A 17,653-nucleotide genomic window follows, 5' to 3' on the forward strand; every position below is an offset into this window, starting at 1 on the left:
TTTTTTGTTCAAAATTTTGTGCAATTTCATTAAAATATTTAAATTGCAAATGTTAATTCCGTTTAACCAGTAGTCAGAACTGAAGTGAATACTAATATGACGTCACCCTTTCTAATATAATAGATGACATATTTATATTTTAATTCCCACAGCTAGCCCTGTTCTTTTTTAAGCCGAGACTTAAACTTTTTTTACCTATAATCATTTATTTAAAACTTAGCTTTGTTCTATATAAGTATGTACTTGTAACTGTGTTCTGTCTACTTAAATCTACACACATATATACACAGAATACAAAATATTAGTTTTACTCACAGATTCGTGCTGCATTCGATACTCCGATGATGTTTCGCCGCCAACTTTATCCTCGTTGCTCCTATCCCAGTCAATTTCTTTCTTCAGTGACTGAAAATTGATTAACCACTAATTAGTTATATACATATTAAATTGTTCCAAGATAAAAAGAATTTATGATTATATTGTAGCTCAAAGTAATTTATGTTCCACTATTTTTTTAATCCGTGATAGGGTAGCCAGAGGTTCCGTGTCTCAGCATAAGCTTTGTATAAGCAAAATATTTTTACTGGTATTTTGTTCCTGTCTATTATTGTCATTAGAACATATCAGATGTAAAATAAATGGATATTATCATGATTTATTTTAATTGTTGTCTATTTTATTCCAACTCGAAGAATCAATCAAAACAAATGGAGATACATACCAAGGGTACTTGTTGCACAGGAGGCAGTCCTGAGGGTCCTGCTATAGGTTCACTCCTCGGGCTTGGCAGTGATGCGTGGGAAGGGTGCGTCAATCCAGGATGAGATATAGTGTTCAAGACACTTAATCGCTGCTCCACTGGAGAATAATGAGCGCCCAGCACACTGCTACTGCTATGGCTGTTTATAGTCATGTTTAGTCCTGGAAATGTAAAGAATAAATATTTAAATTACTTATGCCAGTTTTACTCTTAGGTGTATTGATAAAATTTACAAAATAGATGATATTCTGACTGTGGCACTAAACATTTGTCATTTGTAAATTTAAGTTGCTAGGTTTTGTGTTAGAATTTAACAAAAATGGAAAAAGTTTACCTAATCTCAGGTAATTGGGCCAAAGAACCACAATGTTAATAGATCCGTACAATTTTGATAGACCATAATATTTATTTTTAGGTTCAATATTTGAACCTGCATTTTACAAAATATATTTGGACGTATTTTTAGATGTTTATATTTAGCAAAAACACTAAATAAATAAATCGTAAATGTGCAGAACGCGCCATCAGAGACAGATAAACAAGACAAACGTCAAAATTTAATGTCAAAACAAAATAGTGTTGTTCAAACAGATTTTTATATTTGGTTAGTTAGTCGATTATACAATTTGATAATCGATAACATTATTGTTGAAACACTTGGGCCATGGGGTCCTGGTGCACATTCTCTATATAAAGAAATTGCACATAAGCTATTCGACTCTACGCGTGACCAGAAGGCTGGCTATTTCTTCGGTCAAAAGATAAGCATTGCCATACAACGTGGCAATGCGGCCAGTCTTCTGGGAACGTTCCCCAATGACAGCGATGCGGACGAGTACTTCGACGCCTAACCTTACACCTAACCACGCCTATTGCCTTTATTTTAGTTTTAAGTTAGTTTTTATTCCTTATTTTTTTGGTATTTTTAAGTTGTAAATAATGTGTTAGTTTAGATTAATAATTGTTACTGTTTTGTTATATTGATCGTTATAGGATATAAATTAAAGTAAATGTCCTTTCTAACATTATTGTTCCAAAAATTGCATTTTGCTTGCTTTTGTACGTATTAAATACTCAATTTTTCTAATATTAAGCAAATATTACTAAAATGTTTTTTTTTAAGAAATTAGGGAGATTTATAGTGATAAAAACAGGAGGTATGCAGCCCAATCGTATTTATTATTATTTTATGATAAAATAATAAACTGGATTTATTTAGAGTATGTGTAATAAATAATTTATTATTATCATTTCGTATGCAGTACATAATAATTATAAAATAAATACATTGAAGATACATTTCCTAATGAGGTGATAGTTGAGTAGGTAATGAAATTATTAAATACCTAATGAGTATTTAGGTATGTGATTGATACGTACCGATATTTTCATTTTGTGCTCCATTTGATCTAATCGACACCGTATCATCTTCGGGTGAGGACGATCGCATGGGCTCATCAGGAGGTTCATCTTTTGGGATAGGAGGGTGTGACAAGGTTGGAGTCTCGCCCGTGATGTCTGATCTAAATCGCCGCACTGACAATAGCGGCGATATCCTTGGAGGTGATGCCTCAGGCATTTCTCTATGATCACGAGTCTCCCGAGATTCCCGTAAATCCCTTGGATCCCGAACCTCCCTCAAATCTCGTGAAATGTCTCTAGATTCTCTGGATTCTCTATGTTCCCGCAGTTCGCGGGGATCCCTCAAGTCACGAGGGTCTCTTGTTTCCCTAAGATCTCGCGATTCTCTTAAATCACGAGGTTCTCTTTGTTCTCTTTCTCTGTGTTCTCTTGATTCTCTCGACTCTCGAGAATCTCTTGAATGACTTTCTCTCGCGTGAGTTTCTCTGACGTCACGGGTTTCTTTGTTTTCTCTCTCACGGACTTCCCGTGAGTCTTTCAGTTCCCGCCGTTCTTCTTTGTCCCTGTGATCTCTGCCGTCTACCTTCTCACGTGGCTCTGAACTCTCCCTCGTATCTTGTGGTTGGCACTCTTCCATTGGTTCTTGAACTTTTCTTGTTTCAATGCCGGCTGCGCTTAGGGTAGTCATTTCAGCAAGTCCTTTCACCTAGAATACACAAAAAAGTAATTTAATTTTGAAAATGGCGATTTAAGATATATCTAGATACCTAGGTACAGTGTAGTGTAAGTATAGATTCAAAAATAGGCGCTCTAATGCCTGCAGTGGTAGCTGGGTAATTGAAATAGACTTGACCTTAATACTTTATTTACGATGTCAGACAAGTTAAAAAGCAGTCGCAGTTAATATTTATACGCTCTAGTTGGGTGTAAAAATATTCATATTCAAAAAGATTACCTAGTGTCAAGAAGATATGGTTGAAATTAATTTACCTGAAGGCTCTCGGCAGTTTTAAGGAGAGCAGGCAGTTGACAGTACTGGACGTTGACCTCGCCCTTGTACATGAAGTCGACGAGGGTCCTTAGCTCCTCCAAGCCCACGTCCTTGAGGATCACGATGGGATGACGCGACGGGTGATCAACAAACAGAGATCGGAAGTACGATGAACACGCAGACAGCACTACCTGAAAATATATTAGTATCTCTGTTATTTTTAAAGAGACTTACAATGGACCTCCAATTAGGTTAGAAAGAGGTTTCAGGAGATTATATAAGTTAAATACTACTTGTTAAAAAGTAAACTTTTCCAAAGAAATTATTAGACTGAATTTTCATCAACATAGGCAAGTAAAAGTGTTGGTACCTACCTAGGTACCTATACTTAAAATAAATATCTAAATACATGAGCATGTTTTTCAGTGTAAGTAGGTAATTTATTTAAAAAGACACTCATACTGAGAAGACGAAAGATTGGTGTCGTAAGCGTCTGCAAAAAGTTAATATTTCAAATATTTACTACTGACATTTTTACTATTAGGTACAATTTCTTGATAACTGTCCTACAAGTTTAAACGAGCTGATTCTTATTCTAATGTACTTCCATTAACTTAAAATTCAATGGATTGGAAAACCTACGCATTAAACCCTTGCTATAGGTTCAGAGAAACGGTTCGTTTTAGAGATGAAAGTGTTTCCTCGTATTGCCGATTAATGGCTAGTAAATCTTATAGCGGATTGACTGCATAATTTCAGAGCTGTCGTCCACTGAACTGATGTTTAACTTACGATCAGACGATTAGGCTTAAATTATGTCTGCATTAGTCGAATACTTGGTACAATTTAGTAAATGGCTTAGTTATTCAAATTGTTTTTTTCTGCAGATCTGCAGATAAAGGTAGGATTCTACCAATATAGTCATTTATGAGCTCAGTTTTTCTTACTAAACATTAGCCTATATTGTCTAATTCCTTCTGATCATAATACCAGGCGTACATGATATTATAATAGGTAGGTAAGTTGACAATGTATAACGAGTTTTCCTAATATGAGACGGGCGATGGGCATGTCCCAATAGATATAATGAAATACCGATTACCTATCTAAAAAAAGGTTTGCCTTTAAATACATCATGTAACTATATGTTTAGGGCTAATAATTATTTTAATCGTCTATGAGATCATGTGTTACAATGTAATTTTGGTAGATAATAAAATATTAACAACTAACAACTTCCTCTGCCAATTACGAAACAAAAGATGTCGAACGAATTCGGCAAACGAGTTCGTGATTCTACAAAATAATTACAATGCAATAAATATTAATTTAATCCTAATGTTAATGCAGTTAAGTTGGTCTTGCATTGACAATGTCCTGTTAATCGTGGCACGCATAATGACATAACGCGGCTTATTAGAAATCTCATTTGAATAACATATGTCATGACATATCTAATAGATTTTCCTTGATAGCTTTTTGTAGCTAGGTATCTACTTTTTTCCTGTGCATAGAATTCTGTATAACCGTTACCTTAACTGAAAATAACATTAGTAATGTACGTCTTTCTAGGTATCCTCACGTCATAATGATACAAACTAACTTCCTCCTACCCCAACTAGTAGTTGCAACTTAACATATCTGCCAATAAAATTATGCATAAGTAATCCACGAAGGCATAGCGATAATAATGTAAATGCATCTTATAAGCGCTGATTAACAATAGGCAAGAACAAAGTAATGTAATGAGGCATAACGAGAGGTTTCTACACGTGCCAAGTTGAACTGAAATCATTAGGCATACTTGTATGGAATCTCTATCGTTCACTCAACGTGTGTAAAAGGAGAATTTAATGTAAAGGGTGACGGTAGTAGAGTAGGCCTTCTGTGGCCCAAACTAGTCCAAATCGTAGATCCCAACCCACAGACCCCCATATCTAATTATCGGATTAAACTCAAGGGTTAAGTTAAAGATGCAAGGAAAAAATGAGACTTTGTTCTTTAATTGGTTTTGGCCCCAGACCGTTGGCGTTTGGGCCCGTTCTTGAATAATCCGGCCCTGCACTGAGAGAGTGCAGAGGGAGGACTTTGAAAGAAAATGGAAAGTGTTCTTCATATTATTATGTTTACAAGTCAAGGGTATCAGATGATTAATGATAAGGATTATGTCTTCATTCATATCAGTTTTACCTACCACATAATAATATTATTGTTAAAGTTTTATTGTGCTGGTAGGTGGCTCAAAAATTGACATAAAGCACATACTTAATACAAGTTACCGGGGCTCCAGCTCGAAAAACAAGAGTATCTGTGGAGGTTTTTCGTCAGTAGGAGTCATTTGATGACTTTCCCAACTCAAAAAGCCCTAAAAAAAAACTTCTTTGTTAATTAAGTTTTGTTGGATATGTTTTAGCTAGTAACACGTCAACAACAAAACTAGAATAACAACGGTACGAATCCAAATCCGCGGCACTCTAAAACTATTAGATCGATATAAAAAAACTAATGCAATGTAGTAATGTCAATAATATTTTGATAGATTCATTTTTTAAATTATTCGATGTTGTTTACCTTATGAGCCCTAATGGATGCACCCTCGGAGCAGGCAAGCGTGACGTCGACCAGGCTCTCGTCGTGCAGCAACTGGCTGAATACTCCCAGCAGGTTGCTCTGATGATTGTTCCACCTTAGGCAATAGTGCTCACTTCCCATGTCTGAGCTAGCTCCCGCCGCTGTAATATATAAATTAGCATTTTAATCCCTAATTCTATATCATCATAAGGATTCTCTCTCTTTCATCAGCCATATTATCATTAATTCCTTTTAGTCCACAGCTGGGCATAAGACTCTTCAATAGCACGCCACCGAGCTCAATCTTCAAGCTCTTCGGATCCAACTATAAAACTTCACTTTAATAGAAGTGGATGCTAAATAATGCTATCTATGATTTGGTAAAAATATGTATGTATTTAGGTAACTTTTTAGATAAGGAAACTAGGATTTATTCTGTTTTGCAAAAGAACGTACTCGAAAACAATCACCACTATAACTCGCCACTGCTCGTATTTATGTACTACCCACATAACCCAATATAAAAGGAGAAAGTTCCTGATTCATAAATTGGGAATGTTGCCACCAAGTACTACTACACCATTTATCAAAGAAAGTGGGAAATATCCTATTTGAAACTATTTGCATGTAAAAGAATAAGCAAATGAATCTTCTACTCTACACGCACATTTCAGGATCGAAAACACCACAAATTTTGTTTCCATTCGTTTAATGAAAATGACCTACACCAACATTACGACACGAAGTAGCACTCCCGAAAAATCCAAACTAAGATTGTCAACCAAAACAAATAAAATTATCTTGAAACATTTCGCATCCGCTTCAGAACACAGATAAATATGAATTTAAAAAAACATCACGTGGATGAGTCTATGTATGGCAATGATAACAGATTGAAGCATGCACATAAGTATAGGTACCTATACAATCTTCATATACACTAAAATCCGTACCTACATGTCGTTAAGCTAACCTCCGCTACACTTCATAGCGGTGAATAAAAATAATTGCGGTAACACGGGTTTTTACTGCTTATTATTTGCTAATGCACAAAACATGTGCTTCAAGTGTGTCGTTAGGTTCTAAGTGCTAGCTAAATTTTAAATTGAGACGCTATGTTATTTTTAAACATATATAAGTATCCTCATCTTTGCACGTCATTAGTGCATCTTTCTCTTTTTCATGGTGCCAAAGTGACAAGTTGCGTTACTCTTGTTGTATACTTGTATAGTCCCAGCCCTAGTGCAGTTGTCGGTACTTAGGTAGTTAGTTAGTTAGTACTCATAGTTATCGCTACACGTGGATATTTACGTCTGCCACAGACTTAGCCGTTATCAATTTTAAAGGCCTATTTTCAACACCAGTCACGACTGATTATTCATTTACCGCTTATTAACTTATACATACAATACACCAACACATACATGTTAAATCATCCACGAACCAACATATAAATACCGACAAAAGGCATTGTGTCTAGGCATAGTACTAATTTATATGTGAACATAAACTGTTCAGTCTGCGACCTCGAAAACATCATGGAATAATATAAATTAATTTTGTTGCAAACAGCCTTGATGGGTGCTTTAAAATATTGCAATAAAATATCGCAATCGATAAAAATCCTTTGAGAACATGCGTATCATCTGAAAATCGCTTTCACTTTGATTGATTGACATGTTTTTCGGAATATTCTGAATAAAACATACAGTTTACCTTAGCGGGCAACGAAATGCACATAGATGAACTTGACATTGAATTTCCTGCTGCACCCGCCGCTAATTACATGAACCTACCTACCCCGCGAGCAGCAGCCGGAACACTCAGATTTGCTAATAAGTACAAAACGCCACTTATATATTATTTTTTATTCTGTGATTACTGCTTCGCGCCTACATGCGCGAAGATAAATATAGCTGCGAGTGTACCTAGTAGTTAAACGTAGGTGTTGTGCGCACACGCGTGCGGCCGCGACGCAGTCAAGATCAAGGGCGCACGATTGCGCAAGAGTTGGCGGTCGCACCGCACTGCAACTCGGTGTGATGTCATCGGTCCGTCTGTCTCCCCCACTCCTCGCTCCTCGCATCACACGCTCGTTGTAAAGGCCGCGGACGCGGAACATTCTATTTTAAATTTTTGACCGTACGTTTTGTGTTTAGATCTTTTTTTGCAAAAGGCTAAATCCTTTTCCCATCGCTTCCATCAGTTCTCAGAAGACGTCACATCATTGTTCTAGACTTTTTAAATGGCTACATAATATGAGGCACAGGCATGCTGTATTGATGGTATCTTGAACAATTTGAAGTAATTTTCAGGACAGATAAACTGTACCTATTCTATGTCACTTCCTGCTAATATTTCTTTATCATACGTACGGATTAACGCTGAGAGATAAATATAGACCTACCACAAACTACCTAAATATATGTTTATGGAATTTTTCATTTATCTAGGCTTAAGGCATCTTTATGATAATACATAACTCCAATCTATCACATTATCAGGACATTTTGATGATATAAACGGCTCTGCAATCTTGTGACCTTCTTAAAATGCACTTGATAAAAATGCAACAGATTACTGATAACATGCTACGCAGGAGTTTTGATGTTATCACTTCAGATACGAGTACAATCGACCAATGGCACGAATTCGTGCATTCTGTTCATAAATTATATCAAAGTAATAATCTAGGAAATCCCGTCTGTAATCTAGTTAAATTCTATGCAGTTTTTTATTTATCGGATTTTCTTGACTGGCTAAAATCGGTTTATTAATGAAAAAAGAACAAGAAATTGTATAGATTCTTGCAACGAAGACAGGAATATCGTAAAAATGAAATATAACAAAGAAGAATGTATTATGATTTATACTTGTAAGCATCTTTAAATGAGCTGTTTATTTCACATTAAACCTGTCATAAAGTTAAAACGTTATCAAAGTAACAAGGTAATATCGTGCCTGCGGATTAGTTATAATTATAATTAACATTAATTTGGGTTAAACTGCTAATAATTTCGAGGAAAACAATATTATAGAACCATTAGTAGAGTATTTTGAATTCGAAATAATGACCAAAGGAAATATGGATAGATTAAATGGGGAAATTTATAAATAAAATAAAGTTTTTTATTTAATAATGTTTTACAGGGAAGAATGAGAAAAGAAGACAGCAAGAAAAAATACAAAAGCTTGACCAACTTGACGTTGTAAAACTTATTCAACAGTGAATCACTTGGAACCGCTTAAGCATATAACAGACTTCTGATTGGCCGGCTTTAATAAACCAAATCAAGTTAAAGTTTCTGTTCAGTACTTACCTAATTTACTTAGTAAATTCTTTGAACTTAACACGAAAAATACGCTTTGTAAAACAAGTATTTCTATTGCAAATAAAATAATAATGATACCTAGCTGGATACGACATCTTGCTCTATGCACCTGGCCTCATACACAAGCCTAGTCAATTCATAATTAGCTGATGTTCAATGAACATATATTTGAACAAATTATTTCTCATTTTAGTAGTTAATGATTATAGTTAGCAGCAAATTGTATGTATTTTTTTTTTTTGTTGTTATTTATGTAATGACTTTTCTATTCCAATATATGAAAGTTGATACTACTCGGATACCAATTTATTACCTATAGGTTTTGCAGAAGTAATAACTTCTATTAATAAATATTATTATAGAGACCTATTCGATACCACCTAAAGGGTTTTCTATAATGTTTAAGGTTCCGTATCGGTAAAGAAAGAAGTGTTACCCCTCCTTTTATATTCTTGAGACGGCTTCCCAGTATAAGGGATTGTCCCAGCCTCTGTTATATGAAACTCATAACATTCTTGGCAGGTAAAATTGGGATGCCATTATATGTATACAATTATTTACCTACCAAGGGCAAAACAAAAGCGATTAGTGATAAGATTAGTTAGTACCTATTAGTAATAAAACAGGATTTTAAATAAAATTCCTTAGATTATAATATAATATGCACATTAAGGCTATTTTTAATTCTGACACAACGTTTAATTATAACTAATCATTTTAATGTTTACCTAATTTTATAAAAATAAAAGTAGATAAGTACCTCTATCTATTGTTAGTGCTGAACTGAATTCGATGATATTTGGGTTCAAAAATAATGAAGTAGTACTAGCAACAAATTTTCTAAATATATATATATATCATAAATATATTCTAATGTTCCACCTAACAGCTTACGCAAATACGCGTACTTTTTTATGCGCAATGACAATAAAACACAAACCTAACCTCACCTAACGTCTCAATTCATGTCCAATTGTCGTCTCAACCACTTATTAGTCAATACGCCTAAACATACACCAACAATACCAACATTATACGAATTCAAATTATACCAAATTATATTAAGTCAACGCAAAACTTAGAACGAAAAACATTACGCAAATAAAATTCTTTATATGAAAATTATATTAATTAAATAAATACATAAATTAATAATAAAACCGTTTTAATTAAAACGAGGCAAAAATATAAGCTGTCGATATCCAATAGGAAGCAAGATTAGCGCTTAGCTGAAATGCTAGCACACATTTGTAGACCTAACTAGGTATAGAGATGACCTTCGTCGCACAATAGACTGACTAGCTAACATGTTTAAAGGAGTGGACACACAGGCGACGATACATTGTGACTCTTTTGTGTGTATGTAGGTTTAATTAAGCGTTGTACTGTAGTGGTCATCTATTATTTTCGAAAGATGATTTAATATTTATGCACGTCAATAATTTTAGGAGAAACTTTTGTAGTTACCTTTTACAAAACAATATAGGTAACTTCTGCCTGCTGAATCGCGCGCGATATTAAGAAAATATTGTTCTTTTTAAAATCTATCGATTCGACAAACCTCATTCGAATCTGCTCAGCCGTTTTAGCGTTACTGATTAACAGATATGCATCCAAACTTTCCCATCTACAATATTATAGGTATGTATAATTTAGAGTAATGTGTTATGTGTATTTACTTAACAATTTGGTTATATTACAATTGAAGGTAAAATGTCAATTGTTTCCTAATGTTCTATAAATAGTATCACACACAAGAGTTTGATACTGCGTAGGTAAAGTTAGTTTTGTTGCATATTTAGTAGGTACTTGTATATGGATAGGGAAATATAATAGAAAAAAAATATTTCCTTGCTTTTGTTTTCCTTTTGTCAATGTGTTTGAAATTTAAAAATGTCTATTGTTAATTGAAATTACGGTGTTAATTTAAATAGGCCTTTTAAAATAATCTTACAATATTTTACGCACTTTTGTAAGTAGTATTTTTATACATAGTTTCTTATGTATAAAACTACTTCTATCTATGCATCTTATATAGAACTTTGGTAGATTGTATAAAGAACATAATATAAAAATCAATCTGATCCAAGATCTAACCGAAAATATATAATTTTGCGTCATATACTTATCGTATTACGCAATTCATGAATATGTAAACCTACGTTTGTCATAAAAACAATAGTTCCTAAGTCTCCAATAACGTTTTTGTTGAGGCAATCAGTGTATCCTTGTCTTAATGATCCTATGTTTATTTAATGGTACATTAGGAGTCTTTTGCACTTATATGTCACTTCATACATTTTGCGTGTGCATAATGCCATATAGATGTCTACCTAGCTATGCCTAGGTATGTCGTCACGTGCACCGATATAAGTATGACCAATAAAATTGAGTGTTCTATAGTAAGTGCGAACAGTATAGAGTTACTACTTCCTTGATACTCGCAGGTGATTCGTTAAAGTTCATGTTTATTTCTTCCTAGATAAACTCCATCATGTTCACATAAAATTAATTTTAAAACAAATGTATAACTTACTCAGTGTGTTAAACAAATATCCTATTCACTTCAGCCAATTGATATCATCCCCCACGATCACAAATTAAATATTATAAAATTCTAAAACAAAACAATTAAACGGGAAACGCGTGCCTATGTACACAGAGGATCATTATTCATAATAATTCCATTAAACATTTTCTATTTTTGTTCCGTGCCAATCAATAGGGTGACGTCACTCGTTGTCCTGAAACTGCAGTGTGTAGCAATGGCCTTACATAACACGCGCGGATCGGATCGCGCTGCGTGGGGATCAAGGTCACGCGAAATAACGCATATGCCCGTTGCACGTCCGCGTCGCGTCGCCTGCCGGCCCTCGTCCGTTGATCGTTCGTCTCTCTGATATCCTAGTATTCTGCGCGTTATATGGCTAGATTTTTTCATAGAGAAGGAAATATTTTGTCGTTTAATTATGGTTATTACATTTAGATTTAATTGCAGTTGTAGAAAGAATCTAAAGTAGGTAATATAGGTAAAAGATTTTCAGGACGAGTAATTAGAAATATACAATGTGCGATTTTATCCCCAATAATAAACAATATTTCTAAGATAGTAAGTACCGGGGACGATACGGTATCTTCGTCCCGACGGCGACGCAGACGGAGCCAGCGTCGCTAGCGCACCGGCATCCGGTCGCGCCTAATTCCATAATACCTAACTCCCAGCCCGCTCTTATCAAAAATCATGCTATCAATTTTATTTTGTTCTCGGTTTTTGTTAAATGCGTTTTCCGCAATGGTCTGTTGCTACAATAAGTTTCAACAACCATGAAAATAAATTGCTATTATGTTATTTATTTATAATATTTGTAGTTTAAACTGTTATAATCAAAATGTATTTTGTTTTTCATATATTTTCTACGTAGAAAAACTATATAACCAATTTAATCAACAAGTCCTTTCACCTTTAATATTTTTAAATCAAAATATTACTAGATTAAGTAAAAAATTGCCAATTTATACTCTTGTTTTCAGGTGCATAATTTTATAACCAAAACAAAAATAAGACACGAAACCAGTCATATTTAACAGTTGTTCCAAACTCTACGACAACAAATATCACGCACATTACATTACTCCTTATCTACCTAGATTTCAAAAGCCATAGCATATTTTTTATACATAAAAGTCAATGTACAACGTGTACATTCGAACATCCGTCACCTACAGCGTCCGTTGTATAAATGGGCACCTCATATCTTCATAGAGGCTACGAAATTAGAGCAAGTCGATGCGGTCTTTACAAGTGAGTAATGACTGGCAGGACGCATGTCGTGTTCGCCACGATTTTCATTCACCATTTACAGGGAGTATTAGTAAGAGACGCATGTACAACGTCATGGGTTCTTTTCCAAGAAGACATGTATGCGATGGGATTCAGCTGTGCAGGAAAAAAGAGGTGCACCTACCTACTCTAACTCTTAGTAGATAGTTTTGTTATGAGTCACATGTTCTAAGAATATGCAAGACAACAGTAAAAAAAGTTGGCATTTTCTTCTTCTTTCCGCATTCTTCTAATTTGATCGGGTAGAACTCAAGGTTTGTCCTGTCTTAGTCCTTAAACTAAGCAGAAGCAAAATAGAGCAAAAATAGCACGATACTTTTGTAAATACATTTTATTCATTCTCTATCCCCTAAAGGTAAGCGTTCACAGACCCGCTTTGTACAATGTACACATCGCACGCATCGGACGAATCACATCAAACGGATTATTTTTTCAGACTGCGTACAATGTATCGACAGTGAACGTTGTTGTTTACGTTTTTATACAAGACAAACTGAAATCCGTTGCGTGCGATCCGTCCGATGCGGGTCTATAGACGGTTACCTTAAATAGGCGATCCGCAATAATCTCCTAGTGAAGTTCTACATACTTATGAGTTTTATAAAAGGTCCTAGTACTGGTAAATAGATTCTTCTTTCTTCTTCTTTTTAATCATGCAGTCTTTACAAAGTGGTCTTGGTTATGGAATCTCTTTGGTGTGTTCCCTTGTGATTTCTATAATTGTAAGCTAATCTTCTACAATGTTTTAAAATAAGTATAAGCAGATTTGAACAGCCTTTTTTTAAGGGAGAAAAGAATCGAAGAACTTCTCTCGGCATGAGCGGATTTGAACAGACTACACAGACATTTATCATTACGTTTAGTTAGTCCGGAAGCATGATAACAGATTTAATCAAGAACATTATCGTCTGGGTACCAGCGACTGATCCGTAGGAGAATGACCTTGGGTATTAATTTGGCGCTAAAACTTAAATAATAAGTCATTTTAGAACAGGTTTATTGATAACCTGATATTGTGTGTTAAGTAGGTAAGTACCTATTTAATATAATATCCATATTAAAGTCCATTGTAGTGTTAAACGTGAGGTAATAAGTAATAATCGTACGTATAGGGACTAAAATTCTAAAAATTCTAATCCAAATTCAAAATCTGTATAAGTAAGTGTAAGTACAAATCTCAAAAACGGCTACACCAAATTATATTGTACAGGTGAAATCGCGGAAAACAAGTAGGTACTATTATTATATTATGACAATTAATAACAATAACCAATAATAATATCGACTACCTAAATCTAGTATTATTCACATAATATATTATTATTAAAATCCACATAAAAAATCAGTAGTTTGTTAAAAATTCGCACACCAGCATTATTGGCCTTGGTTCTAATCACTTCCAGACTAGCCGGGCAACGACTGACATGCAGTTGGCGGTATTTGCATTTTCTGAAGGTTGCTCATTTTATACGCGTATCTAATAAAAAATGGCCAAGTGTGAGCTCGCTTTTGTATACTAAAAATAGGCCGTAGGCGGAGGCTGCGGACTACCTAGCGGGTTTACCGGGGCTCCGGCTCGACGGGCAGGAATAGGAACGGGGTGGACTTGTGAGGCGGGAGAAGTCATTGGATGCCAGACTTGTGAGAAAAGGCCAGATATACATACATAAGAAAAAACTATTGTTTTATTCATTTGTTTACTTGTATTCTTGCATTGTATAAAACACTGCTTTAAATACATAGTTTCTTACTTTATATTTTACAAAAACCGAACAGTTTTAAAATTGCAGAATGAATTTTTTGAATTATTATCTAATCAAAAGTTATGTAGAATATATTTAGTATAAAGTATTCACTTGTAAATTAGTTTTAAATACTATAAAATTTAAATAGAAGGCGAGCAGGAAATGACGTTAGTAGTTAGAACATGCCGAGCCCACTTCGCGTAACTTCGCCAATGTTCGTCAAAGAAACCTACACGTAACACATAACTGTAATACCATTTTGAGCACCAAAGTTATTCATAACGTCATGCCTTCATTCCTGAGAATGGTCGACAAAAGTATACTATAGAGTATCTTCAAGAAACGCACATACAACTTTTTAAAAGTTCGACAATGTATTTGTTACTTCTCTGGTGTTGCGGGTATCCGAGAGCGACATAAATTGCTTACCATCACGCAGTACGTATGATCGTTTGCCATTGTTTTTTTGGGACCGTTGCTCATGTTTTTTGTTTTATTTTCTCCTGTCTCGAAGGTGCATTTAGAAACACATAATTTTACTTGCTTTTTAAGACCCAGGACCATAAATTACTGATCACACAAAGCATACAATATTGCGTGGTAGTTGCCGGTCACCCAGCTACTTCCCAAGCGCTGCAGTCACAGTTCAACTCAATTACAAAATAAATAAAACTCAAAATCGATATCGTTGTCTGGTACGTTTACCTTTCATATGAACTCAAAAGCAACTGAAATTGCTTATCATTTTCCCAGCTTAATCATTATTGGTACTATCAAGTGTTGGAGAGTCATGCTTCGGCTCGAATGGGCCGGCTCGACCGGAGTGATACCACGGCCTCACAGAAAACAGACGTGAAACAACGCTTGCGTTGTGTGAGTGCGATTACCGGAGGCCCAATTACCCCTCTTTCCAATCCCCGATTCCCCAACAACCTTTAAATTCCTAACTCTCAAAAGGCCAGCAACGCACTTGTAACGCCTCTGGTGTTTCGGGTGTCGATCGCTTACCATCAGGTGATACGTCTGCTCATTTACCGGCTTATACTATAAAAAAATCCTTCTACGACCATTGCAGTGTAGGGGAAAATGGCATCAGCAGAGCGAGTCGAACTCACACGATACGCGTTGCCATTTATGTTTTATTAATTATGAATTACATGCTTAATTACCTAGGTGTGATGGATTTTTCCTTTTGTAAGAAGGATTTGTGAATTGTGGTTTTTAATTCAATTCAAAGATATTTTTAATGTATATACGAAAGTAGGTATACTTTAGTGTGTTACACAGTTACAATACAGTAATGACTGCACGGTTGGCGCGGTGGCTAGGCAACGGGCTGCCGTGCAACGTGTCGCGGGTTCGATTCTCGGACAGAACAACACTTTGGATGATACACAAATTCTTGTGCCGAGTCTGGGTGTCATGTGTATGTGAAGTTATATGTTTATAAACGCATCCACGACACAAGAGAAATCCTAGAGTGAGGCAAAGTGTTTTGAAATAAATAAAAAAACGTAATGAGACTCTTTGGCAATATGAAGATGACGTTATTATATAGACGCCAGGCAGCGAGTCAACCTACACCATTCCGTAATTTTTTTCATTACACTTTTGACTATATATAAAAAAAACTGCAAATTAAATTAAAATAAATGAGAGAAAGAAGTACATTGACCTGCAGCTGGCGACTGTACCCAATAGCAATCTTACGCAAACAACAATTCCAGACACCCTCCAGACCGAGAATTTTTAGATTGGGAAAACCCAAAACTTTGAACTCGACGATTCACTGAACTTTTGGCTAGTTTAAACGAACGCCACACAAAAAAAAATATGATACAAAATTCGTCTGATAAAATATTAAGATAAGATTTCTGTGGTTATGCAGACTGTTAGACGCTTAGGTTGACTAATACCACGATTTGAACATATATTTATATAGAAAGTTTTTAAACTGACATGGTCACTAACTCTAAGAACTCGAAACGGGACGTTTCAAATTCTATTTATAAAATAATTCAAGAGTAAAAAATAATAGGTAATGTATACAAAAATAAACTGATATTATTTAATATGTATAGTGAGTGGGGGTGCAAGTGGAACCTCCCTGAGTGCCGGTGCTACGTGGTCGCTGAACTCCGGCCGTTCAACCTCACCATTTCATTATCTTGTCTACTAACTAATCAATACAGATGCTATTTCGATCAAAAACTTCGCTTATAGCTAGACAACAAAGGAGAGTTTTTTCTCCATTTTTTTATTAAGACATAACATTACGGCTTCGAAACTTCGAGGGGGTTAGCAGAGGTCCATTCAGGACATGTAAATCTGATAGACTCTTTTTGCCAGATATATAATGAGTCCCATTTAATAGGACTGAACCTATTGCCATACACTGATCGCAATTTCAAATTCAATGACTAAGATTTATTTTCATGAATTTTGAAAAAACTGACTAAATTTTAATGTATGTCATAAATGTCTATCAACAATTATGATGACTCATGTTACACATTTTTCCAATTTGTACTGAGATCAGAAGACATTATAAAATAATGCAAATAAATGAATTTATTTTAAAACAGTTGGTGCTGTCAATGACCCTTTAGAGTAACTGCTATGAAAAAGAAACTCTGACTGCTATGAATTAAAGTTAAAATTTCTTTAATATTGTGATACTGTGTGAAATATCTTTTTTTACTTATTAGAAGACTGTCTTACAGACAAATCGCCCAGAGCCCTTAAAATCACAATATTTTATATTAAAAAAAAGCTACTGGTCTAAACTGTATAGTCTAAGAACTTATGGTGTACACATCAATTTGTACAACATTTTTGTCCTATCACAAATTGGGAAAGCAAGAATGAAATATTTTTTAAGTTATAAATAGTGTGTTTTGTTTTTGGTCAAGCGTTTATTTATTTCCCGTAGCACTGTCTCGTAGCACTTTTGTAAGTGCTACGTGGCGTAGTAACTACAAAATTATAAACCAATATTTGCTAAGAGATTTATTTTTTGAGTTAAAATGAATTAATTATAGGTACTCGTAA

General features: G+C 34.9%; 1 protein-coding gene across 3 annotated transcripts in view; it reads right to left on the reverse strand.

Moving 5' to 3' along the window:
* The window catches only part of LOC118268461 (zinc finger and SCAN domain-containing protein 10-like), a 53,294-nt gene that overhangs the window by 14,337 nt on the left and 21,304 nt on the right, over nt 1-17,653 (reverse strand). For 2 of the 3 annotated variants that reach the window (XM_035582966.2, XM_050706581.1), the window contains exons 2-6: nt 5,685-5,845; nt 3,113-3,304; nt 2,141-2,828; nt 722-921; nt 316-405 (exon numbers count right to left, since the gene is read on the reverse strand). In XM_035582966.2, the coding sequence (XP_035438859.2) occupies nt 316-405; nt 722-921; nt 2,141-2,828; nt 3,113-3,304; nt 5,685-5,825 (1,311 nt within the window). In that variant the 5' untranslated portion in view covers nt 5,826-5,845. Of the gene's footprint in view, nt 1-315; nt 406-721; nt 922-2,140; nt 2,829-3,112; nt 3,305-5,684; nt 5,846-7,400; nt 7,632-17,653 lie in introns of those variants that run through there. The other variant, XM_050706582.1, reaches the window with a different exon arrangement.

Source organism: Spodoptera frugiperda, chromosome 29 (genome assembly GCF_023101765.2).
Source record: "Spodoptera frugiperda isolate SF20-4 chromosome 29, AGI-APGP_CSIRO_Sfru_2.0, whole genome shotgun sequence".
Lineage (NCBI taxonomy): Eukaryota > Metazoa > Arthropoda > Insecta > Lepidoptera > Noctuidae > Spodoptera > Spodoptera frugiperda.